The following is a 26,558-nucleotide window of genomic DNA, read 5'->3' on the forward strand; positions in this document are numbered from 1 at the left end:
AAATAGTATAAGATAATTATAGAATAATATATGTTGAGAATTATTTTTCGATAAATATATTCCTTAATGCATTTTTTTATGAAAAATGCAATTATTTGATAAAACATAACAAATGCTATAAAATATATTCATTACCGTGATAATTAAAGTTAATTTTATAAAAGGACTTACATAAATATAAGATCTTAAACACGATTATAACACCCAAAAAATAACATTTATACGATACCACCAACAAGTTAGTTTAATGAGACGAAATACTAGATCTTTTAAATAAGATTAGGGATTCGAATTCTCGCGATTGCGAATGTGACAAACTGAGTTGGGAAGGTCGCTTCACTTTTGCAATACCTGATCTAAATTAATCAATCAATAGTTTAAATACCGGTGATTATACCAAAAAAAATAAAATAACATTCTGAAAACAGTATTTCCAAATCCGTGTCACCTAAGGGAAATACATTCAAAACCCAACTTCGCCATGGGCAATTTCGTCAAGCCAGTTTTCGGGTTAAGATTTACATACATTCATACACCATTCTATCTGGATGGTCTTTACAATCAGTTAACAATTTCAATCATTAAAAGAATGCTACATCATGGCCTATAACTCTCAACAAAGGCATAAAACGCAGGCTCATATGAGGGATGTCATGCTGTTCTTCCAACTAAAGGATCTCCGCAGAGGCCGCGGCGGAATAAACCTAAGGCCGAGCATTTCGTTGAGGGCACGCCCCTGCTCTACGAACCTGATCAGCTTCGCGACAATGGTGGCGCTCTCGGTGATGTGATTGATATCCTTGTCATTGCTCCACAACTGGTTCACCAGCTGCAGCCTTCTCTGCTTCGAGTTCAAGTCGATGCCCCATTTCTGGTATAGTTTTTGTCTTTCTTCTTCCGAGAACCTTTTCCGCATCAGCTTGCTCAAGGTTTGCCTCTCGCGGCTAAGAGCTCTTTCGCTGTGCCGGATAAATTAAGAGATTAAGAATTATGCAAAAGATACCATAACACAATGTTGAATGGAAGTATACATAAAACAGCATATGTGTCGTTGACTGAGTCGAACTCCACACGATTACTAAGGCTCTAATAGGATCCTCGACAAGAAAACTAAAGCACACTTCATGGATTGCAACATTCAGTATCGACAATCGGTGGTTGCAAGAAAGAAAGAGAGATAACCTTGAAGCCAATGTGACGGTGCGACCATCTTCTACAGCTTGGTTTCCTTTCGAAAATGTTTCCTTGAGGAAGGTAAGTCTCCTAAGTTCTACCTCCATGTAAATTGAATCAGTTCGATCGCCTTTAAAAAGGAGGAAGAAATATGTTCTGTGAACCAAGGAAACATGGCAAGCTTGCCAAACTTTGAGTATTTCTCTCCGCAACCTCTCAAATTCCAGTGGCCAATCCACAGGAGTTCCTGGTGCTTCACACATCGGATCCAACCCATCATCTCTGATGCTTCTTCCAGACTCACCTGCTTCTAGGCCGGTGCCCTGAACCTATGGAGAAAGTACCACACATTTGCAAAGAAATCAAATTAGACATGCCCGAGTGCATAGATTGAAGTTTTTGTCAACAGAGGGAAAAAATAGGCACAGTCTCACCTGACCATTGGCAAGTTGTTTCTTCAGTCCTGCAACAAAAGTATGAATGCTAGTAATTTGCTCATCTTCAGAAGTCTGGATTGAAGCACTCCCAAGAGAAGACAGAGAATCATTCCTGGAAAGCATCCCACTATCGGGACCATAACTTAATGAAGGAAATTTCATTTGGTAACTGTCTGGTCTTCCAGGAAAGCTTTTCTCGAACCCATTAGGAGGGGTGCTTGCAATATGTTCCATATATGGAGAAGATATAGTACCCATAACATCTGCTCTACAACTCCAGCTTCCACTCAACTCCGGGCCTTCTTGAATGTGATTTGCTTCTCTATGTCCATTCAATGGGCTAGACATTGTTTCCTGGCCAGCCACATCATCTCCATTTAATCTCAGTGTCAATCGTCCTCCACTTACACCATTATGTATAGAATGATCTTCATGATTGTTCAAAGGATAGCGATGACTCCCCCTCTCTCTGTCGTAGCAATGAATTGGATCAAATTTTCTAACACGTGCATCAAATTGATTAGAAGCAGCCAAACATGATGACTCTGATTCTGAATAGTCATCCTCCCATGTATCGCCTGCTCGTTGATTGGAATGGTAATTGATTCTTGCCTAAGGAATTCAAATCAAACGAATAACTATATTTCAAGATGAAAATAGTGAATAACATTGCAACCAGACACTGTATTCAGTGAAAAGAATAACATGTAAAGATACTATAGGCAAAACACAAACCAATTGTCCTGAATCTTGATCGCTTCTAATCATGCTTAGCAGATCCTTGACCCGAGATTGAGCAAGATCACGTTGCTTAGTCAACTCTCTATTCTCCTTCTCCAGCTGAATAGTGTAATCCATTTTAGGCAACATGTACAATGTAAATGCCTATGCTTTCCCTTCTATATTTTGCATGTCAGACACCCCCAATGTTGTAGGCTTCTTAATCAGAAAACAATAGTCTGCTTGATTCACCAATTTTATATCACCCAAACTTTACAAGTATTAACACAGAATGCATCATTCACAAACTTGTTATTGTTCATTGTTATCACGCTAGAAAAAAAAAAATAGAGATAATTGCATATGATGCATAAATTAGCTAATCAATTTATTTTGACAAAATTAAATGAAAAAAAAAAAAATCAATTTTGTCCATTAAAGAGGACCCCTTGACATCATTTATAAATTTCCCAAAGGGGATGGTTACCTTCTCGATCTGAAGATCTTTCTTTCTCAGTAAAGCTGCATAGTCGCTGTTAGTGGAAGGAGGAGGCACGGGACTCCTGAGTTCACTTTCTAACCTGGCCAACTCTCTTTGTAAATGCTTAACTAAGGCCTTATCAGACATGACAACATTGACCTGAGCTTTTGTAGTAACTTCTTTTGCACAACAAGCAAACAGAAGAGTGTTCCTCGTTTGTTCAACGTGGCTTCGTGAAGGGCTCAAAGTACATATGATTGCAGTCCTGGCATTACCACCCAAACAAGGCTGCAGTACGCGTGTCAGCTTCGAATCCCTGTAATTGATATGTCCTTGTCTTCCTTTACTGCATCCACCATAGCACCAGATTGGTGAGTTGAACAATCTAACAGTGATTATTACTAAAAATCCTACTGGGTTGAAGGAACAAACAGTCGAGAAGTATTGTAAACAGTGGTTTAAATATTAGTGCCATTGAGAAAGATTCAGATCTGAATCTAATTAAGCACACTGTCCTAAAACTATGCCTCAAATGCCTTGTTTCAGTCTAAAATTGAAAAGTGATAACCATAAAGGAAACAAATAGGAACTCATTCAGCTTCAGTGCCTCACAGTAACAAAATAACTACATATAGATGCTTAAAGAAATTAGAGATTAAACAATCTCTTGCAGATGATTGAAATGAAAAACAAGAGCACTCTAACATAAGATAATCCAACCGACCTTAGCTTGCGAACAATAGTTGACAGAGTCAGTAAACTACGATTTATATGGCAACCCTCTTTCAGTCTTGTCCCAGTGGATAAGGCCTGAGATGCTCGCTCACTTCCAGCCAAATCAATAAAATTCTGCACCCAAATAACTTGTCATTTAATATTTTTTTTCTTTCATTTGATAACTAGCAAACTGCGAAAGTGGAAAGTAAATTCCAAGAGCTATACCACACTTGCTGCAAGGGTTGTAGAATTTTCTTTTCCTAGGAACTCCCGAGCAGAGCTTTCAATTGTCTACAAATGTTAGAACGCACACCACGGTAAGCAAAAATGAAAAGGAAAATTTTTAACATCATTACATATAAGCTGCAAGCAATGTCAAAAGAACGGGCAGAGGAGATTACCAATCTTATAATTTGATGAGATCGGGAACTTCTCTCATTCAAGGAAGTCTCTCCTATTCTTCTTTGTGCTGCAACAGCGCAATGTATTAAGAATTAATTATAATACATAAATGCGCAACATCATCCGGTAAACAGAGCACTCTTTAAAATGTTTTACCTTCACAAATTGCAAGGAGTTCTTTCAAATGGTTCAAGTCCTTCAGAGATTCCTCTGTGACTTTTTCCACAATAGTTCCTCTCTGACAAAAAGAACGTCTTAGAGCAATCATGAACTCACGGAAGTGAAACTAATATTGTAATATGGATGTTGCTACTCACCTCAGGATCATCACGCAGCCTAAGTTGGGTGTTATCTGAGCTTAGAAGATCTCTAATAACTTCATTATATATCTCAATTGCTGAGAACTTCAAAACAAATGCTCTCTCTTCATGCTGGAATGATAATATTGGTACTATGTAAAAATCACTTTTAAACAATAACCTCGAGAACATGCAACATGATGGAACAGAAATGAGTTAAAACTTTCAGTACTCTGTTTATGTAGTCAAATATATCTGCAACAGTATACTCAGTTATTCCATCCATCGTGTATGTCTTCCCGCTGCTAGTTTGTCCATATGCAAAAATGCTAGCTGGGGAACAGATGAAGGAAGTTTGTTAGAGAAAACTTCTTATTCACCATGAAGTTTATAAACAGAGAACAATTGCCGAGATGTCAATGCCCCTACTTACAATTAATACCGTTAACAACAGAAAGAGCAATCTCCTTAGCTCCTTCCTGATACACTTGCTCTGTCGAGCAGTCACCTCGAAATACTCTATCTGTTCCCACCATAAGAAGGGAAAAAAAGGGTACAATCCATTGATCAAAACTATTGTCAATCTCAAGCACATAACAGAAATGGTCCACGTTTGATGCTTTTAAACCTGATTTTAGAACGTAAGCCAACAATGCATGTTTCCATCATTAAGCTGGCCTAGGTTCAATTAACCAGGCTATTAAAGGAAAATTTTAGTATCATTTACCAAAGTAAAAAAATGCCAACTTGAGAAAATAGAAGCCACTCAGCAAGTTCTCAATAGTTTAATGCAACAAAGTTGGTTTGACCACAAACAAAAAAAAAAATGAAGACGGAAGGAGTTTTCTTACCGAATGTATAGGCAGATGGGAACGTGGATCCTTCCCTGAGGGTGTTCCGGTATAGGATAGTATTTTCGTTGATGCACTCCCAGTCGGCAACTTCATTTGCTACAACTTCCTTGTCACTCAAAGGCCTCAACCTCACCAAAACAAGAATCTTCTCCTCGCGAGCAGCTGCCATTTGCACCTTCTCCAACTTTAACTCTTCCCCACCAATTGCCCCAATTATCACAGTCCTCTTTTACAGTTACCCCCCAGAAATTCAAACTCAAGAGATCAAATACACAAACTCACTGTTGCTTTCCTAAAAATGCAAGCAAGTTTGTTGTGGTTGCCCAACAAATATTAAGCCTGAGCTCATGCATTCACAACTATAATCTATCTGCAACAAGAAGATAATCAAGATTACAAATCCAACCAATTACAGAAAATTATCCATGACCATGAGTATGACAATATAATCACGGGGTCATATCAGTAACAACGAGTTAATCATAAGGTTTATTTCCAACCAATTTGAAAATGATTCCATTTTAATAATTTAATTTTACAGTTAAACATCAAGTAAAAAAATTGCAAAAAAGAAAACAAATGGAAACGAATCTGGCAGTTAAGATGAAAAGCTCCCTCCCTCCATAATCTCAACCCCACACCCAAAATAATAATAATATTTTTGAAAAAAAAAATAACGAAAACACTGACTTTTAATTATTGAAAGAGCAGAAAATTCCCCGTAGTGGCAATCAAATATGCGTAAATGCCGAGCTAAACGACAATATTTAACTTTGTACACATGAATAATTAAAAAAATTAATTCATTCTCTCATTTCTGCTTCTTTTATACCTGGAAAAGAAGGACGGTGGCTCAGTTAAAAGAACTGACGACGGCGTCAACTTTAGTACCAAAACACTGTCGTTTTCCCTCCATTATTCTCTGATCTGAACCCCTTAGCCATACTCTTCCTGCCTTCCACCTCGAAACTCGAGCTCTGCAAAATCCAAAAAACAACACAATTTGAATCCAGATAAAAAAACACACGATGAAATAGAGCATTTCAATGTACGAACAAAAACACAAAACAAATTCCACTTTCCAATCTTTAATACAATAAAACAAATTGAAATTCCTCGTTTAATTTAAAGCTTTTTAATGAAATGAAAGCTGCTACGAACATCATCGAAGAGAATAAGAGAAGAGAGACCTGACAGGGAGAGCAGAAAACAGAGGCAGAAATGGAGGAAAAAAAATCAAAGGTGCCTAGTAGTTTAAATAAAGCTGAAAAGGAGGGACAAAATCGAGAATATCAATTTAAATAAAGGATTAAAATAGATAGCGAAAATATGGTCTAACTCGGCTCCAAGTCCTTCTACCCTTCTGAGTTTAAAAATTTTGTTTCTCTTCTTTTTAATTCAAGAGTAAACTATGAATTTAGTGCCTAAATTATCAGTTTTAGTACCTAAACTTTTATTTTTTAAAATCATATCTAACATTTAGTTTTCATTTTATTTTTTAATATCGTCGTTAAAAACTTGATGTGTTTAGTACTTAAATTATCAGTTTTGGTTCGTTTTAGTACCTAAACTTTCATTTTTTTCAAACTTAACGTTAAATTTTGAACGGATTACTAAAATGAAACAAAAACTACAGTTTTTAACGATGGGTACTAAAATAAAACAAAAACTAAATTTTATGTGTTATTTTAAACAAATTAAAAGTTTAATTGATAAAATAAACTAAAATTAATAGTTTATGCACTTAATGTGTAATTTTTCTTAATTCAATGACTTTTTTATGTTACAAGTCAGGACATACGTAGGAATTTATGTTAGGGGCAAACTTAAACTTATAAAATTTTAAGAGTCGAATTTGAACTTATAAAATTTTAGGGGACAAAACATATTCTCAATAGAAATATATAGAAAAAAATCTAAAATATATGGTAATTTTAAATTCTTAAGGGGACGATCGCCCCCGCCTAGGTTCATTTCTGGTTACAAAACGGATCAAAATTGATAGTTTTTGTACTAAATATGTAGTTTACCATATAACAAATACACCTTCAAATAATTAGATTTAATCCAACTGAAAATATTAATAATTTATTTTTATAAAATTTAATTTTTATCTATCTGAAAAATGAATATTCAATTAATAATGTATTATTAAACATCCTATGACTTTCGCCTTATTATTTTAGGAGCAAAATATAACTTTAAGGTAAATTGTTATTGATCCACCAATCAATCCAATATTTATTTTGATTTTTTTTAATCATTAACGACGTATACACAATTTATAAACAAATTGTTCAAATTGGTATAGATTATTAAAAATTATAATATGATTTTCGACTATAGAATGATGCTTTGTTGAGTTTTTCAGACTATTAAAAATTATAAAATTGACACATGAGTATTCATGTATTTCAAACCCGTTCTTTTCCATAGAAAATGATGGTTTTCTGAGTTTGTCGTTAACTTACTAATTTGAATATGATAAAATATATTTTAACAATGTCCACTAATATTATCGTTGCTTTCAAGCATTGACTCGAATATATAATATAAACATAGACTCGATCCACGAAATACAATTCGTACAGTTATGAGAAGATTTTATCATTTTATAACGAACGTGTTAACATCTAGCTTAGACGATCGTTAATTTTTAATAGAAAAATGCGAATTTAAAACATATGAATAATCAAATGACTATTTTATATTTTTTAATAGTTATATTTTTTAAATAGTCAATGATTTAGCAAATTAATATATGATAGTTGTGAGACTATTTTATAATTTTTAATAATCGAATGACTCAATAAAATAATACCCTATATCCCGATGACCATTTGTATACTTTACCCTAAAATAATACTGGTCCTGCAAATCTGATGCAGCGTCAACATCCTTTGAAGCTTCTTCTCTTGGCTTTGGGCTGGCCCTTCGGCTCTTTTGTGTAAGTCAATTACGATTGTGCCCTTGCCTTTTTTAATGTGAAATGGAGAAGGCACGTGGTCCTCACGTATTTGTCAGATCATATACCGTTTCCATCGGAGTTTTCTTACCGTTAGATTGTTGAAAATATTAATATGTTTTTTTATTTATTATTTTTGTTTTTCATGTCTCGAGGAATGCCAAATCTTCAATAAATTATAGGACAAAATATATTAAAATCAATCGATATTTGGTTCAACCGATAAGCAATTTAATTTCATTTAAGCAGGTATTGAGTTTAAATTATTGTGAATAAAATAATTTCTGTTTGGAAATTTACATACCAAAATCAAGTGTTAGACTATATATATATATATATATAATAGATAATTATATTATTATATCGAATTAGGTTGAGTCGAGATTTTTTCATCTTAAACATGAATCGATCAATCCAAAATTATCCTTAAAAAATGACTCACTCGACCTGAACTTGAAAAATCCTAATCCTATACTTTTTTTTTATAAACTTTAAATCTAATCCTAATATTATCTAGAGGGGAGGTAAAAAGGGGTCAAGGAAAAGGAACGAGATTACTTATGATAAGTCTATAACTTATAAACTACGAGAATATAAAATAATAAAAATAAACAACTTAATTAATCAGTCAAATGTAATTGGTCACTTATCCCTATACATATAAATAGAGATGGACTTAGACGGGGCGGGTGGAGACGGTCGCCCCTTAAGAATATAAAATTATAATAAATTTTAGAGTTTTATATATTTTCTATTAAAAATTTATTTTCACCCTTTAAAATTTTATAAATTTTAAATTCACTTTTAACATAAAATCCTACGTCGGTAGGTGCATATACATACCATTTAAACACTAAAGATAATTTCAACCATATTGATAAACAAATTAAAATTTGTCAAATGATGATGGAATTTGGAAAGATGGGTAGGTCGATGATTGTAACTAACAAAATGAAAGATCAATATTTATTAATTTAGAATACATTCTTTCAACGTGCACTCAAGTTTGATCACTTCCGTGATTTATTTTTCAAATTTTAAATTATACTAAACATATTGACCAATATTTTTTTTCCTAAATTCATCAAATATTAAGAATTAATCATTAAATAATAAAAATAAAATATTATAAGAAAAAAATTGAAATGTTAAACCAAACGTCTATTTTTAAAAACTTTATTCAAACCATTTTTTTTATTTTTTAAATAAAATAAAAAATTCAAAAATATATTTTATTAAACTAATGTGATTACGGGGACGGTGGCAAAATTTTATGTTTGGGTGATAAAGTTGAATTTATTAAATTTTAGGGGATGAAAATATATTTTTAATTGAAAATAAAATATATAGTAATTTTAAATTTTTAGACATGACGACTGCCTCCATCCGCCCCGCCTAGGTCCATCTCCAGGTGATTACAAAGTAGTATATGTTCTAAATACTCTCAACTAGGAATGATAATTTCACCCACATCCGACAGGTTCCAACTCGACCAGGTCATATTTTTTTAAAAATTGGGTTCGAGTCGATTCGCGTCGGGTCGATTTTTTAAGTGATGAAGTCGGGTCGAGTTTGGGTGAATGGTGAAAAAACTTTGACCTGACTCGACCTGAGGATAATAGCGTAATTTCTTTTAAAATTTTATTATTTTTAAATTAAATCCTTAGTCCATGTCGGATCGGGTTAGATTTATACTCTAAAAAATTGAGTCAGGTCGAACTCGGTTGAAGGATATATAATTTTAGGGTCGGGTGGATTCGGTCGGATCAGGTTGGAAAAAAATCCAACCCGAACCCGAACCGTTGTCATCACTATTCTAAACTATTTAATAATGAACATTCAATTATCATATTGTAACTGCTAGTTCTGAACCCGTAATCTCTAAAAACAATAATAATTTCTTTGACCATTGAGATAAGTTTCGTGTTAAATTTTAAAACTATAACATAAATTAAAAGGTCTTTTAGTATTTTAATTAATCAAAATATTTAATGACATTTATAGATGACTTGTTGGTTCCATGTAGCATACGACTCTTCTTGGTTTATCCTAATAGCTAAAGAAAACAGAACAAATTCAGACAAGGACCAATTCTTTTTGCAAGGAGAATGTAATAAAAATATAATTTCGTTGAATTACTATTGGCTCCTTAATCAATACTTTTGTGGAAAGATGTATTTATCGAAGGAAATTTAGATTCAGTCGGTCGGAATTTTTAATAATCATGTATAGGGGTTTAAAAATACTTAACTCGGTTAATTCGCTCTGTCGATCCACCGACTTGAACATAAAAATATAGAGTAATTTAAAAAAAAAAATTATCTGATCGAGCTAGGTACCCTGCCCGTAATTTTTTGGATAGTTGGGTTTGTGCCGATTTTTTTATAAATGAGTATATGGTTTAATATATATATATATTAAATTATATTTTTATTTTAGATTCTTTAATACTTTTACCTTAAAATTAAATTTATATACCTAAATTTTTCTTAGAGTTGTATCATGTACTTTTAAGTTTTAAAATTTCCAGAGATTTTTTATTAATTTGTCAATATAATATTAAAAAAAATCATGATCAATATTGATATTTTTAATGTTCTTTTGGAAATAAAATTTAATATATATATATATATATATATATATATATGGAAATATTATTTATCCTTAAAACTAACTTCAAATCACCTTTTTTGTGTGTAGATTGTATATTATAAACTTTTAAATTTGTATGTAACTTTATAAAAAAAATTAAATTAAAAAAATATAAAAAATATATGAATCAATTATCCGTGACCAGAAAATACGGGTACCCAGATTTTACGGGTACCCAACTACCATGTTCCCGAACTTAATGGACCGAGTCACGGACCGATAAATATACTGTCCGAAAAACCAGGTACCGGTACTTTATGTACCTAAAAAACTGCGGGTGCCCAATTTTAAACACCTTTAATCCTGTATATATTACTAGGACAACATTATTATAAAATATGAGTTTTATTTCTTATTTTTAATGGGTAGTGGAAATCGTTTCAAAAGAAGAAGAAATACAGATTGAAGATGGTAATTTGATGATAGTAAAAGTTAAATTATAGAATTAAGGATGTTTGAAAGATTTTAGGGTAAAGTACACAAATGGTCATTGATTATAGGGTACAACTTTATAAAATCTATCGACTATTCAAAGTTATAAAATAGTTATTCACCTATAGAATATCGGTTTGTTAAGTCTTCAACTATTAAAATTTACAAAATAGTCATTTGATTATTCATTATATTTCAAACTCGCATCTTTTCGTTAAAAAATGGTAATTTTCTAAGATGAAATTTAACATGATGATTGAATATGAGTCATTTAAGGTTATGGAATTAGATTTATCATACCACAATTAACGTGATAACACTCAACTTATAATACTGTCAAATTTTAACCAAAAAATATAAATTTTGAACATAATAAATAGTCGAGTGATTATTTTGTAACTTTTAACAATTGAGGGACTCAACAAAGTAACAGTCTATAGTTAGAGGATAATTTTATAACTTTTAATAGTCGAGAGACTTAATAGAATAATACTCTATAGTTAAGGACCATTTATGTAATTTACATTGTATAATTGAAGCAAAGAGCCGATATTAAACTTTTTAAATTATTTACTTAATCCTTGAATCTGAAATTTTATGATTGATTTTTTTTAAAATTAAATTTGAATTGAGTTGGAATTTACAAATGATGAAACCGAATCAGATTATATTAAAGTTTAAGGTAAAAAGTATCTAATTCAACTCTGGTTTGAATTAAAATAATATTATAATTATCATCTATATAGGAATAATTATCATAATAATTTTATTTTTATATATATTTAGTTAATTTTTTTATTTTTTATATAAAAATATATTTAGTAGGATTCAAGATTTAAATATAAAATTTAAATCGAATTTCTAATCATGAAAATGCAGTTTCAACTCGGCCCAACCATACCGACACAATGTGAAGAAAAAGTCCAAGGTTGTCGGATCCAATAACCCGAAACTCGATTGTCCATACCCGGAATCTGATTTTACACTTTTCGCCTCAAAAAGCACGAATTCAGAAACGAATATATTGAAACAAATATATGAATATATAATTTAATGTTGTAGTTTATTGTACACGTGGCAGATTTAAAATTTTAAGAGTAAGCATAAATCAACTTATTTGAGCGGCTAAAAAAATCGTTGTTGTTTCTAAAGGTTATAAATTCAAGCACCAACAAGTGTAGTAAGATGATTAAGCGTTTACTGTTATATGATTAAGACTTAAGAATATTAGATACTACTTTGTAATCACCTTAACTTAATAAAAAAATAAAAATAATGGGATATGCAATTTTTTTTTCTTTAAAAATAATGGATATGCAATTTTTTTCATTTTTACTTAACACGTTAAATTAAATTTCATTTTTTAAACAATGGGATACACTTGACCCTTTATGAAACTTAGTGTATCCGTCTCTAACTGTATAAATGATATAATTATGTAATGATAATACATATATAAATCGTAGAAAGTTATGTCACCTGGTACACGATGGTACAAATAATTCAATATGCAACTAGTGCGATATAGTTGGTCATGTGGCTAGGCATTGTCCAAAAGACAACATGATAAAAGATCAAGGTGGCATCGATAGTCGTAGTGATGTATACCGGGATCATCATAGAGACATAGTGTACCGAAACTGTCATCAACTAGGTCATATGAATTGGGGTTAGAGATTCAGAGGGACCGTTAATAATCTACTATATTTATGATGAGAGAAGATGTGTGACGTATGAATGTTTTACAAAGAAATATTTAGACAATCGTCCTCAGAGGTATTAGCAAATCTACGGACGATGCAACCAATTTATGTTAATGTCAATTGATATTAACTAGTATCATACATGTGATCGAAGGTTTGGAACACTAGATTATAAGAAACATATTACATATTTCATTATCATTTTTCATTAGAATCTTTGTATTAATTATGAAATAAAAGATTTTTCCTTTGCAATATAAACTCGTATTTTTAACTGATTTTATGTGGTTCCCAACTTTATATATACACATATGAGTTAGTTATATCAGACATTGTGTAGACAGGTAATTTTAATTTTTTTTTTAAATTGTTAATATTTTATTTTGAAATCTACAATAAATATTATAAAATTAATAAATGTTACACTGTAGGATAAATTCAATAATAAAATTGACTTAATAAGTTAAGCGGGTAAAAAGATTAGCTCATTAAGTCAATTAGAATTTTATTTTGGGATCTACAATAAATGTTGCAGTGCATGGTAAACTCGTTACGCCCACGAGTTTACCTAAATAATTGAATGGCCTATTGGGCCAATTTACCAACCTCATTGGGATGATGGATTGAATTGAATTACAAAGGCCCATGAGGTTAGATTCGTCATTACCTTGCACTTTAGGACAATAAAATGAAATCTCTTGATCTCCCTCTCTCTCGCTCCCTATTAGTGTTTTCTTTTCATATATGCGAACGGCAACACCGGCTCCCTCCTCTCCTACCCGCCGATTCGTTCCATTTCGCGATATGAAAAATATTTTTTTAAAATAAATTAATTAATTAAGGAGAAAACGACGCCCATAAATTTTACCCAGAACTCAAAACCCTAGGGCTTTCAATCTCTAGGGTTTCACTCGATTTTTGATTTGCAGTTCGTTTTTTAATTTCAGTTCTCCTTCTATGGAAACCATGGAAGAAGAGCCTCGCCACTTCTCCGATGTTGATTCCTCTGTTCATTTGGAAGATGCTCCGGTGACTACAGAAACGGTCTCCGAGGTGCAGAATCAAAACACTGAGCCACGTTCCGAGCTCGAGTCTGCTCCATCGGCGGTGACTCCTGTTACTGAGAAGGAGGGAGTTGTTGATGTGGAAGTGGCGGTTGGTGGTGAAGAGGGCGGCGAAGATTTGATCGTTGGAGAGGAGAAGGACGGGATGTTGGATTCTGGTGTTGAGATGAAAGATTCGCCTCCGGTTGACGGTGATAAGGAAGGTGGTGACGGAGAGGATAGTCACGTGGAAGGGGAGAGAGCTGAATTTGTGGAGGATGCGACAGTAGATGATGTGATGGACGAAATGGAGGATGCGGGTGATGTGTCGGATGAAAGATTGACAGCGGAGGGAATTGAGGTTCCTGCGGCGAGGCAACAAGTTGTTGAGTTGGCTCAGGAAGCGGGTAATTCGGTGGAGCAAAAGGTGACTGATGATGTGAATGACAATCTAGATGTTCCTGAAGACAAAGATGTGGCTGACGTGGCGGAAGAAAGAGGGACTGATGATGCGACAGAAAAAAATTTGGTCAAGGAAGAAACAAGCGTGGCCGTAGAAGTGACTGATTCAACAGAGCAAAGTGTGATTAAGGAGGAAACTGGAATTATGGAGGAAAGAGAGGTGGCTGGTTTATCCGTGAAAAGTGAATTACCGGTGGATAATGAGGTGGAGCAAAGTGGTGAGATTAAGGATAAAACTGGGGTGGATAACATTGCTGAGAAAATTGAATATCTGGATAAACCAGTTGTTGATCTTGCAGTTCCAACAGAGGTTGCGGGAGAAACTGCTATTGACATGGTTGAGAAAGTTGTAACTTTGGAAGAAAAAATGGTGACGACTGTGTCTGAGCATGGAAACTTGGAGGATCTTCATGCTGTAGGGGAAGTAGGTACCGATATGACTGAGTCAGAGGAGAACCCTGTGATGGAAAGAAAAATTGTGAATAACGTGTCTGAACAAACTGAAAATTTGGAGGATATTCATGCTGTAGAGGAAGCAAGTATGGATATGGTCGAGGCAGAGGAGTACCTTTTAATGGAAGGAAAAATGGTGAATAATGTGTCTGAACAAACTGAAAATTTGGAGGATATGCATGCTATAGAGGAAGCAGGTGCAGATACGGTTGAGGCAGAGGAGGACCCTGCGATGGAAGAGGAATCGGATAATGAAGAAGATACATGTTTAGGAAATGTAGCAGAGGACGTTGACAAAGCAGAGGGGACAGAGACGGAGATGACAGATACTGCAGAGGTAATGAGAGCAGCAGATTACTCTGAGTTGCCAGACATGACAGAAGAGTTGGAAACCGAGGCAGCAGAGGAGATGGAGGGTATGGAGGAGATAGAGGATACTAGTAAAGCCAGTGTTGGCAAGAGGAAGCGGGGAAAGAATTTGAGTGCTAAGGTTCAGGCAAAAGCTCCATCTAGGAAGAAGGCAGAAGAGGATGTCTGTTTCATATGCTTTGATGGCGGTGCCCTTGTGCTTTGTGACCGCAGGTGAGTCTACCAAATCTGAATCTCATACAAGCTGTATATTTGTATTCAATGTCTTACTCTTTCTGTTGTTTTCTTCCTTAGGGGTTGCCCAAAGGCTTACCATCCTGCTTGTGTTGGTCGAGATGAGGCTTTCTTTCAAACAAAGGGTAAATGGAATTGTGGTAAGTTCCTTTATTGCACTCTCTAACTTCTAAAACCTGAGTTTATTTTAGGGCCTTGTGGAATATGAAACAATCTGTTGCTTGTCACAGTGGTGCTATTTTATTTTTACCTCGAGCGTATCGTCTATTATTATTTTTTGCAATATTTAGGTGAAAAATTGCTGTTTGCTCGCAAGCCGATACTGATTTAGGAACATGGGCTCCAAAAAATTTGATTTTGTATTTGATTGCACCATTATTGAAGTCATTACTTCTTTTCTTTGCGAAATGTTTGATGTAAATGACAGTGAAATCTGCTGGAGTGGGCTTTTCTGAAGGCAAGGAAGTTCATTGTTTAGTTTTGATCAGGACACCGCTAAAGTTTTGCATGCTTCTTGAATGGGTTTAATGGCGCTCAAAAGAACATTTGAAGTGTAGTATCTCTCTGTAGTAAATAGGGTTCACCTTTCATTCCAGGTCAAGGAAATGGCTACTCACAATGCTTGGATTTGAAGCAAAACTGCACGTTGTAATTATTGTCCTGGAATGCAATCATCGCTTAGTCATCCGATGCCCTTCGCTCATGAAAAAAATTCAATCAAGGTCAAAATGCTGAGTTTTCCAGTGACTTCAGTGTTTATATTTGTAATACTCCCGGTCCAGTGTGTGAGAGCTTGGTTACCTGCCTTTTATTTAGACATAAGTGCAGAACCATGCAACTGCTGTACTTTGACTTTATAAGTGGGCAGAAATTATGACATCAGTTTTGGAGCTTGCAAGTTGATTGAATTTCATGTAGAGTGACAGATATCCACTTGCATGCTAAATGTGCATTTGGGGCCAACTAATGATATGTTTGGAACTTTAAAATTGTGTTTTTCTTATTGCTAAGGACCCGTTGAAATTTCACATGGAGTGATGCTGAATTGAACTTTTGGTCAATTTTTTTCTGATGTTAACTGAGAATGACATGTAGCTATCTTTGCAAAAGGCAATTTGGTCTGCCCTAAATGCCCTTCACTTGAGCCAACCGGAAATACTTCTCTTTGTTTGTTTAAACTATGCACAAAAAAGGAATAAGAACTTACAGTTTCATTAATTCGTGTTAAATGATTATGGGACAAGAGACTACTATTTTGCAAACACTGGGCAAGCCATTTTTTGGTCTTATTTAACATAGAAAATTTTCTTTTCTCTTCTTTTGTACCTCCAAGCAGTGCCCTTCTCCTTGAGAAAGCTCAACTTTCAGATGCTCATTAGTATGAAAAGATGCAGTGGGGAGTGGGAAGTATAACATTTTTGTGTGGAAAATGAAGGGAAAAGACCTGAATGGAATATATACCTTTTGGCTTGAATGAGAAATAGGCAAGACAGCTGACAGAACTGGTTATATAGATTTCAGGATACAATTGGTAGGATAAGCTAACTTTGTAAGCATGATCCACTGAGTGACAGCCGTGTTATATGCTTATGTTATACACTTTGGGATCATCAAAGAATGATGAACATTCTATAATGTATGATAAGAGGCTCTACTAAAATATTCATGTTCAAGGTTATGACATTTTTTGTCTGCATTTTTTTTTCAATGTCTGAAGAAAGAAAGACTGGTTCATAAGCTTTTAGAATTCTTTATGCAAGGGTGCTTGCTCGAGCTCGAGGCTTAAGGGGGCATAGGCATTTAGGGACTTGGAATGTGCATTTGTGAATATCTTTCTGTTTGCCTATTTGTGTGACTACTTGTTTGCTGTTACTTTCTGTTAAGATGCTGCAGGTAAAAAATATGTTGGTTGACACCGTGGTCTGATTTCTCTGTTGTCATCATTCTTTGCTTATATATATGTATAAATTTCATTTATCAACTTTGGTTTTTATGTATAGAGAAAATGTCTTTATGGTACTTTTTACTTCTCTATTCTAATTCAAGTTGTGCTTTCTGTGAATTAGGTTGGCATCTATGTAGCAACTGTAAGAAGAATGCCCATTATATGTGTTATACATGTACCTTTTCCTTGTGCAAGGGATGCATCAAAGATGCTGTAATCCTATGTGTTAGGGGTAACAAAGGTTTCTGCGAGTCATGCATGAATCTTGTCATGTTGATTGAAAGGAAGGATCAGGTAAATGAAGAAATAGTATTATTATACTGTAATTTTATTTCCATTTAATTTTTGTTTTATTCTTTGCATTTGCAATGTTTCATTATTGTTTCATCATTGAACATTGTGAGCTTGATTGTGTTGTTTTCAGTTATATATGCATTAAGAGTGTGCAACTCCTGATGTTGTCTTTTGTATTTGCAGTATGCTTCCATGATTTTATTTGATTGTGGGAATTTTATATTTGGAATCATTTCTGCACTTATCTCGATTTGTCTGCTATACTGTGTTTCAAAATTTAGTTTCTTTTGATAATTTTTTAGCCTAATAGGATTGTTAATGTGGTAAGTTGCGAATATGTAACAGGTGATTTCATATAATCAACTTTCTTTCCTCATATAATGTCAAAATTATTGATATAATTCTTGAGCTCTTTTTTTTTTGGGGGGGGGGTTATTCTGTCTCTTTTGGCTGTTTTATTAGGGTGATTTATTTTGGTTTTTTAGCATGCTTCATTATAGATTGTTTCAAGTCTATGTTTCTTTAAATGTTTCACAATCTTTGAAAAATAGTCAACGAGTTTGAATTGTATGGCTATACCTCTTGACCTTCATACTGGCATTGTTTTCAGTTGCATTCTTCAATGGTTTCTGCTTTTTGTTTTGTCTGTAAGAAAAAATGAAAAAGACTGGAGAGTGTTCACCAGAGAACATCACATGTTAAGTCTTTCAGATTGAGAGACTGTGCTGAGCCTGAGCTAAAAGGGAAATCGAGAAACATGCATTAATATTTCGTCTTGGTTCAGTAAATAAAGTCAACAGATTACTAGTTATTCTGTGGCTGTATTCACATATGAATGTTGATTAGTTCTTTGTTTGGGATTTTCGGGTTTATTAGTTGCTTTGCTCTCTCTCTCTCTCTCTTGCTGCTAGTTTGGTGGAAATTCTCCATTTTGTGGTTATCCATAACATTTGTTGTTACTTTTGCAGACACAAATAGATTTTGATGACCGAGGTAGCTGGGAATATCTATTCAAGGATTATTGGACTGATTTAAAAGAGAGGTTATCTATAACTTTAGATGAACTTTCTCAGGCTAAAAATCCCTGGAAAGGTGCTGCCAAACAGGAATCACATGATGAACTTCATGGTTTTGATGATGCTGGAGGGTCTGACTCTGATAATTCTTCTGGGAATTTGGAAGTAACTGTTTCTAAACGAAGAAAGACTAGGAGTCAATCAAAGGCACGTGCAAAGGGGGGTGATTCACCAAGCACTCTTGCAGCTAGTGGTGAAGGGGCATCAATAGATGAAAATGCTGAGTGGGCATCGAAAGAGCTCTTGGAAGTTGTTATGAACATGAGAAACGGCGACAAATCTGTTTTATCTCGAATGGAGCTCAGTCAGCTTATATTGGATTACATTCACAAGTACAAGCTTCGAGATCGTCGCAATAAGTCTTACGTCATTTGTGACACAAGACTTAAGAATCTGTTTGGGAAACCGAGAGTGGGGCATATTGAAATGTTAAATCTTCTTGAGCCTCACATATTTTTCACGAAGGAGGATTCTCAGACCGATGATTTCCAAGGGAGTGTTGTGGATGCAGAAGCTAATCAACTTGAGGCTGATTGGAACTCTGATGCTTTGACAAAGACTGGAAAAGATAAGAAACGTAAGAATCGTAAGAAGGGTGATGCAAGGGGACTTCAATCGAATGTGGATGATTATGCTGCCATTGATATGCATAATATCAATCTAATTTATTTGCGACGAAATTTGGCGGAGGAATTGCTTGAAGATACTGAAACATTCCATGACAAGGTTGTTGATTCTTTTGTGAGAATAAGAATATCTGGTACTGGTCAAAAGCAAGATTTGTATAGGCTAGTGCAAGTTGTTGGTAAATACCTGGAAACTGTCTACCATTGCATGTCTTTTACTTCAGCACAAGTACCAAATCTCATAAGATTGTTAAACGATATGATTTGTTGTTCAGGTACAAGCAAAGTTGCTGAACAATATAGAGTTGGCAAAAGAACAACCGATTTTCTACTAGAGATTCTAAATTTAAATAAGACGGAGGCCGTATCAATTGATATTATATCAAATCAAGAGTTCACTGAGGTAGTTTTCAGTTGAAAGTGGAATTGCATTTTATTTTTCCTTTATTGACCATCTGCATCTTTGATGGAGTTGCTTTTCTCTAAGTAAAGGACAATATGATCTTATATTGAAGCTTGTGTATGAAAACAGAGGATGCCCTTCCTAGAAACCTGCCAAATTAATGTATTAGAAAAAATTCAAAATCTTTCACTAGAAGCTTGAAGCCTAAAATTTGACAATACTATTTCTCTTGTTCATAGGGAATAAAAAGTGTCAATATCAGCAATTCTATGATACACACGCATACTGAAATCTTGTTCGGCCACTATTTTGTTTTTATTATTTTTTTTAAAAACTGTTTCATGTTAAGAATAAGCTAAGCCAATTGATCTTTTAGGATGAATGCAAGCGTCTGCGTCAGAGCATCAAGTGTGGACTTATCAACCGGCTGACTGTGGTATTTTCACTTCTTGTTTATCATTTTTTTTTTATCCCACGGTTATCTTTATTTTCTTTTAAATTTCATTTGGAGTCATTTTTATGAGATTTATTGATTGTTGCAGGGAGATATACAGGAAAAGGCCATGACAATTCAGGAAGTCAGAGTCAAAGATGTAAATATCTTTCTTTTCAACTAAGGTTATCACACACACACATATATATATTTCTATGCATGTATGTAGACATGCAGACACTTCTGTTAGAATGGCTAATTAGTATGTTCCGTGATCTTGAAAATCATGAAGCACAACTTTATCTGGTGGGTATTCTTGATTAAGTGTGATACCTCAAACAAAAAAGAGTGAAATTTTTTAAATATGGATAATATGCAAAAAAGGATCAGGATCTTAATCCTGAATTTGATCTGCTTGAGTAGTATCATTGTTTGCTTCATATCAGTTTGTGTTATTAAAAAGGAATAACCAAAATTTCTCTGTTATCAAAATGCAGTGGTTGGAATCAGAGATAACACGTCTCAGTCATCTTCGCGATCGAGCCAGTGATTTAGGACGTAGAAAGGAATATCCTTTGCTTGTAATTTTAGTTTCTGCTCTACAATTCTCTTCAGTTGCTGTTAGATGCATTCAATTAGTTTTTGACGACATTACAACATTTTTGGACATTGGATATGCTAGAGGCTTGACCTTGATGTCTTGATTGAGGGAAGGGAGGAAGACCAGTAGCCTCACCTTTATTCAGAACATCTTTTAGGTGTTAAAGGGAGAGATATCCCTGCTAAACCTGGAGACCTTCCAATTTTTTGAACTGTCCAAATTTGGGGATTTGGTGGAGTAGGGTGCCTTGTTAAATAGTTTTACTTTTTTTTTTTTGATAGGAATGTAGGCCTCGTTAAAAACCCCTTCATGATTAATGGAACACTAAGTGTTTCTCAATCAGCGGAAGGAGGAAAAGAGTGCCTTAGGATTCATTAAAAACCACAATATACATAATGTTTAACAACAACACATAAACACTCCCTGTACATAATCCAACCCAAAGACTACAAAAGCAAATCACAAATGTAAAACTAGCCAATACCAGCTTTGGCTAAACTATCAGCCTCAACATTGGCTGACCTAGCAACCCATCTAATAATACCATTCAACTCCCTTAACTTAGTAACAATATCTTTTACTAAATTAGAGTATACACCGGGACAGAGCTCAAAATTCTTGACCCACTCTACTGCAAGCTTACTGTCAGATTCAATCAATAAACGTTCCTTCATCTGCTGATGAAACGGCTCAAAAAAATTAGGCCCCTCTTAACTGCCAACAACTCAATCAGCGCCGGAGGACCTGGACCAGAAGGCTCTTGAAAAGAGCCCATCACCGAGCCATCCTCATCTCTAAGAATTCCCCCAACACCACTCTTCCTCCAATCACCATTCACTGCTGCATCCACATTAAGTTTAATAAAACCCTTTGGAGGAGGAGACCAAGACACAATTTCAATGATCGAACACCTTGACTTAGAGCAATAATCCCCAATAGTAGGATCAGAGATGAGAGAGTCTTTTAGAATAGAGACATCCTTGGTATTCGTTATGAACCAGGTCGCCAGCCTACATCTTGCCATAAAAAACAAATCGATCTGATCGAGCCTACCCCCATCAAACACAATGTCATTCCTATATTTCCATATAGTCCATAGCACCACACTGGAATATATGACCAAATTCTAGAATTAGGAACCAAATGCTCCCAAGCTATCAGAAAACTTTGAGCATTGGCCTGCAAAACCGAACTAACACCCCACAATTTCAAAAATTTCATCCACAATGCCCATGCCACAAGGCAAGTAAAAAATAAATGCAAAGAGGATTCAACCTCTTTTTTACAAAGGGGACATGACACATCTATAACAGCTGAAACTCCTCTCCTTTGTAGTTCCTGTTTTACTGGCAGTCTATGATGCACAACCTGCCACAAAAAGACCTCCACTCTGGGAGGCACCAAACCCCTCCAAATGAATTTCATCCAAAAAGAATCAGCTGACAAAACAGGACTGCAAGCTTTAACACTGGTCTTAACAGAATAGATCCCATCCCCGTTTCCTCTCCAAACCCACCCATCAGACAGATCCTTGGACAGAGGTATATTGTGAATTAAGGTCATCAGATCGCAAAATTGAACCAGTTCCCAGTCACTCAAACTCCTTCTCAATTGAACATGCCAACACCAAACTGAGGTCTTGAACTCACCAAACTCTTTTAACTTCCCATTTTTATTTACAGACAGAACAAATAATCTGGGGAAGACCTCTTTAAGAGGGGAAATAGTCGTCCAATTATCAGACCAGAAACTGATTCTGTCCCCACTGCCTACTCGAACATCTAACAGACTTCGAAATTTAGCTCCGAACTGGTTATCTTTGAAATGATTATTGACTATCGATTTCCAAATCCAAGAAGAAAAAGCAGGTAGTTTTTCCTTGAACATCAACAAACTAGGGTCCAGATTATACTTACTGCAAATAACCTTTTTCCACACTGACCCTCTATCATTCGCAAACCTCCAAGACCACTTTCCTAGGAGTGCTCTATTCATGTAATTAAGATCTAGAACTCCTAGACCACCCGCACTTTTTGCAGAGCATACTGTCGACCAGTTTATCCAATGGATTTTTTTAACCTCTGCCCCTCCTCCCCATAGAAAACTGGCCATAATGGAGTTTAGCTTAACAATCACGGAAGAGGGTATTTTAAACAGGGACATGAAATAGGTGGGTAATGAGCATAAAACAGCCTTTAATAACACTAATCTTCCTGCCACAGACAGAGTCCTCGCCTTCCAGCTGGCTAGCTTCTTGTTAAATTTCTGCACTATCGGATCCCACAACGCTATAGAATTTCTCTTAGCACCAAGCGTAATCCCAAATATTCCGAAGGAAAATGTCCCACTACACAACCAATAGTATTAGCCCACTGCAACACCTCTTCCTCACTGATATTAATCCCAAATAATCTACACTTAGTGAGGTTTAATTGCAGTCCTGAAATGACTTCAAAGACCCGTAAGACCCTCTTGACATTTAGAATCTGTGTCTTCGAAGCCATACAGAAGATAATGAGATCATCTGCGAATTGCAATGTGACAAATTAAGAGCTGTATCATCCTTGCCAACAATCAAACCACTGAACAGGCCCGAAGATACTGCTTTCCTAATCAGTAGATTAAGTAACTCGCCAATGAAATTAAACAGCAATGGTGACAAGGAGCACCCTTGTCTAAGACCTCTAGCCATAGGAAATTCATCCGTAGGAACCCATTAACTAGCACTGAAACCGAGGCAGTTGACACACATTTCCGAATCCAGCCACACCATTTTAATCCGAATCCCATTCTAACCATAACTTTAAATAAAATATCCCAATCTACCGTATCGTAGCTTTCTTGAAATCCACCTTCAACACACAACCCTTCAATCCTTTCTTCCTCCACAAATCAATACCTTCATTAGCGATGAAAGAACAATCCAAGATTGTCTACCCTGAGTGAAGGCAAATTGTGAATCACTAACAACATCATCCATGCAACACCTCAACCTTCTCGAAAGGCACTTGGAAAGAATCTTGTACATCCCACCTACTAGGCTAATTGGTCTGAAATCATCTAAACCCCCAATATTAGAGCCCTTTGGAATTAGAGTTATGAACGAATGATTAATGCCATGCTCCCAATCCTTTCCCAAGTAAAAGTTATTGAAAAAATTCATAATATCACCTTTCAATGAAGACCAAATTTTTTTGAAAAAACCCATACTCAGCCCATCCGGACCCGGAGCTTTGTTACTATCACACGAATTCAAGGCTTCCAAAATTTCGCCTTCCGTAAACTCCTTTTCTAGCATAAGACTCTGCTCCATTGAAATTCTTGAGAAATTTAACTTAATATCCTCCACTTCCAAGGTAGTGCGGCTATTGAAAGCTTTGAAAAAATGCTCTTTGACAGCAGACTTTAACCGGACCGGGTCCCTGATAATAACCCCATCTACACAAATAGCATTTAGAGCGTTCCTCCGACTCCTAATGGAAGCACAAGTGTGAAAAAATTTAGAATTCCGATCACCATCTTTAACCCACTTCTCTCTTGAATTTTGAAACCAGATTTGCTCCTCAATTCTGTAAAGTCTCCAAAGCTCATCCCTCAGTAACTTCAGCTCTGATGAACTATCAATAACTCCTGAAATTCGATTCTTCTGAAGAGAGTTCTCTAGGTGATGGATCTTGTCTTCAATAGCAGAAATCTGTTTACTAGGAAACTGATTCCTATTTCCAGACCAAGTCTTTATAGCAAACTTAGTGTTTCTAAGAATGCTCAGAATTCCTGCTTTTTTTCTGACCCTCTTGAACTCATTAATAGACTCTGCAACTTTCTCTTGGAAGCCGTCCTCAGTCGTCAAATAACTAAACAGCCTAAACAGCCTCTTGCCCCAATTGTCTTCCCCACTCTCCAAAATAATAGCATTATGATCAGAAATGGACTTTGTCAACAGCGATTGGGTAATATCAGAAAACTTAGAAAGGAAGTTGACATTAACCAGAAACCTATCCTGCCTAATAACAGTGGGGCAATCCCGATTACTGCTCCATGTATAATTCCCCCCTATTAAAGGTAAGTCGATCATCCCCGTTTGCTGAATGAACAGAGTGAAAATATCCATTGAATTTCTATTTTGAGACCTGCCATCCTTCTCCTCCTCTGTTAAGTAAGCATTGAAATCCCCTCCCACACATAAAGGCAAACTGCACCCATTTAAAAACTGTCCCAATTCTTCAAAGAAACTGGCCTTCTCTTCTTCCACAGACGGGCCATAAACATTAATGAACCCACACCTAAATTGATTGAATTTGAACTTCCCAAAAACAGCAATAAACCTCCTATGGATAAACTGGTCTTCTAACTCAAAACAACTATCATCCCAACAACTAAATAAGCCTCCTGAAGAACCAACTGCTGGAGACACAACGAACCCCTGCAACTTATTCAACCCACTTCTTAAAAATGAGCTTGGTAAAATCTCAAGTTTTGTCTCTTGGAGAAAAAGAAACATTGGTTTTTTCTCTGAGGATAACTTCTGAACAGCTCTCTGTTTTTCCTTTTTGCCCAGCCCCCTAACATTCCAGGACAAGATAATGAGTTTTGTCATCATATTCAATTATAAAAAATACCAAAGCAATCCCAGAATCCATCTTAGGACTCACTAGCCTGACTCAACCTTTCTCCAAATCCATAATTTTTTGTAGAAAAGCATTCTTCCCTTCCTTGAAAGAAATGCCCAGCATCCTGCTTATCTCCCAAGTAGCAATCGCTTCCTCCAACAGCCCTGAGAATGTTAATGTGGATACTGTAGTCACACTAGCATGGTCTAGAGCATCCCTAGTGAGGGATCTTTTCATTCTCCTGTAAGAGCGCTTGCCTCTTTGATCAACACAAACCCCTTCAGCCAACCCAGCCGCCTCTGGACTTTTAGAATGAAAACCACTTGAGATAGGAAACCTACCCAACTTTAAACTAGAAACCCTTCCTGGCTCATCCAAAGTAATTTTTCTTTCTATGGACCTGCTATAAAATCTCTTATGACTCTTAATTAGCTTTCTCCCAACCGGGGCACTCTTCCAAGAAATAGGACTAGCAGAACGAGTTGGCGAACCAGCTCTAAAACATGACAACTTTAAGCCTTCAGCAGACCCCACTTCCCCATCCATACTTGTTGTATCCTTAAAACCGGCCTCAGACCATAACCCTTGACTGCCTCTGTCTTTGTCTCCATCCCCAGAGCTGTTAGAAACATTATGAATTTGCTTTTGATTAGCATTTCCGGGCCCAATGAATTTGACTGCTGGCCCAGCCGGAACTAGTCTCAAGATAGGAGAAAAAGGCTCACTGCTCCTGTCTGAAAGGGCCTGCAAACTATCTTTATAATCCCCCTTATTTCTTAAACCCAGCCCAGCATAATCTCCCTTTTTACTACTCCCCAAACTGTGACCTTCTGACACAACTTCATTAATGTCTTTCCCTGCCAAGCTTCTTTTTGAAAACTGATTTTCTTCACCTGCTGCACCAACCCCGACAGGAAATCCCTGATCAATCCATAAGTCCACTTTCTGCCGATCTTCCACATCAAGCTGACCTGGACCTGCCATGTCTGACGAACGTATACTATCGTCTTCCTCCTCTGACGACTCTACGACTGTGACTCTATCGTCGGAAAATTTATCCGGCGAGATGCCATGAAAGAAGTTTGAAACCTGGGAAGTAGATCCCAACTTAGAAGTCACCTTATATGATCTTCCGTAGGAACCTAGAGTAAACACTTCCGGGACGTCAAAGGGA

At 35.5% G+C, this 26,558-nt stretch overlaps 2 protein-coding genes and 1 long non-coding RNA gene across 9 annotated transcripts in view; 1 reads left to right on the forward strand and 2 right to left on the reverse strand.

Annotated features, from left to right (window-relative positions):
* Positions 1 to 26,558, forward strand: part of LOC120175618 (zinc finger CCCH domain-containing protein 19-like) — a 35,465-nt gene that overhangs the window by 4,968 nt on the left and 3,939 nt on the right. The window contains exons 2-11 of one of the 5 annotated variants that reach the window (XM_039182228.1): positions 3,864 to 3,870; positions 14,533 to 14,545; positions 14,766 to 15,375; positions 15,457 to 15,536; positions 17,463 to 17,650; positions 18,604 to 19,516; positions 19,613 to 19,740; positions 20,117 to 20,176; positions 20,283 to 20,333; positions 20,671 to 20,741. In XM_039182228.1, the coding sequence (XP_039038159.1) occupies positions 14,777 to 15,375; positions 15,457 to 15,536; positions 17,463 to 17,650; positions 18,604 to 19,516; positions 19,613 to 19,740; positions 20,117 to 20,176; positions 20,283 to 20,333; positions 20,671 to 20,741 (2,090 nt within the window). In that variant the 5' untranslated portion in view covers positions 3,864 to 3,870; positions 14,533 to 14,545; positions 14,766 to 14,776. Of the gene's footprint in view, positions 1 to 1,247; positions 1,259 to 3,863; positions 3,871 to 13,681; positions 15,376 to 15,456; positions 15,537 to 17,462; positions 17,651 to 18,603; positions 19,517 to 19,612; positions 19,741 to 20,116; positions 20,177 to 20,282; positions 20,334 to 20,670; positions 20,742 to 26,558 lie in introns of those variants that run through there. The other 4 variants (XM_039182227.1, XM_039182229.1, XM_039182225.1 and 1 more) reach the window with 4 other exon arrangements.
* LOC120175619 (kinesin-like protein KIN-7E) lies at positions 376 to 6,330 on the reverse strand. Of its 3 annotated transcripts, none has more exons than XM_039182231.1 (16): positions 6,274 to 6,330; positions 5,916 to 6,060; positions 5,366 to 5,449; positions 5,081 to 5,327; positions 4,663 to 4,752; positions 4,462 to 4,562; positions 4,248 to 4,361; positions 4,087 to 4,168; positions 3,930 to 3,997; positions 3,754 to 3,819; positions 3,536 to 3,660; positions 2,818 to 3,157; positions 2,346 to 2,450; positions 1,608 to 2,222; positions 1,183 to 1,502; positions 376 to 959 (listed from the first exon to the last, which is right to left on the reverse strand). In XM_039182231.1, exons 4-16 carry the CDS (start codon positions 5,250 to 5,252, stop codon positions 638 to 640), a joined length of 2,520 nt encoding a protein of 839 aa, XP_039038162.1. In that variant the 5' UTR covers positions 5,253 to 5,327; positions 5,366 to 5,449; positions 5,916 to 6,060; positions 6,274 to 6,330; the 3' UTR covers positions 376 to 637. The 3 variants fall into 3 exon arrangements, with proteins under 3 accessions (XP_039038162.1, XP_039038163.1, XP_039038161.1); XM_039182232.1 differs by having other exon boundaries at positions 1,183 to 1,496; positions 5,366 to 5,453; XM_039182230.1 differs by having other exon boundaries at positions 5,081 to 5,326; positions 5,365 to 5,453.
* On the reverse strand, positions 376 to 17,887 carry LOC120175625. The gene is made up of 3 exons (XR_005521265.1): positions 17,877 to 17,887; positions 12,519 to 12,529; positions 376 to 610 (listed from the first exon to the last, which is right to left on the reverse strand). It is a non-coding gene; the product is annotated as an uncharacterized LOC120175625 (long non-coding RNA).

The sequence above is a fragment of the Hibiscus syriacus genome, unplaced genomic scaffold (genome assembly GCF_006381635.1).
Source record: "Hibiscus syriacus cultivar Baekdansim isolate YM2019G1 unplaced genomic scaffold, ASM638163v2 tig00112206_pilon, whole genome shotgun sequence".
In the NCBI taxonomy this organism is placed as follows: Eukaryota; Viridiplantae; Streptophyta; class Magnoliopsida; order Malvales; family Malvaceae; genus Hibiscus; species Hibiscus syriacus.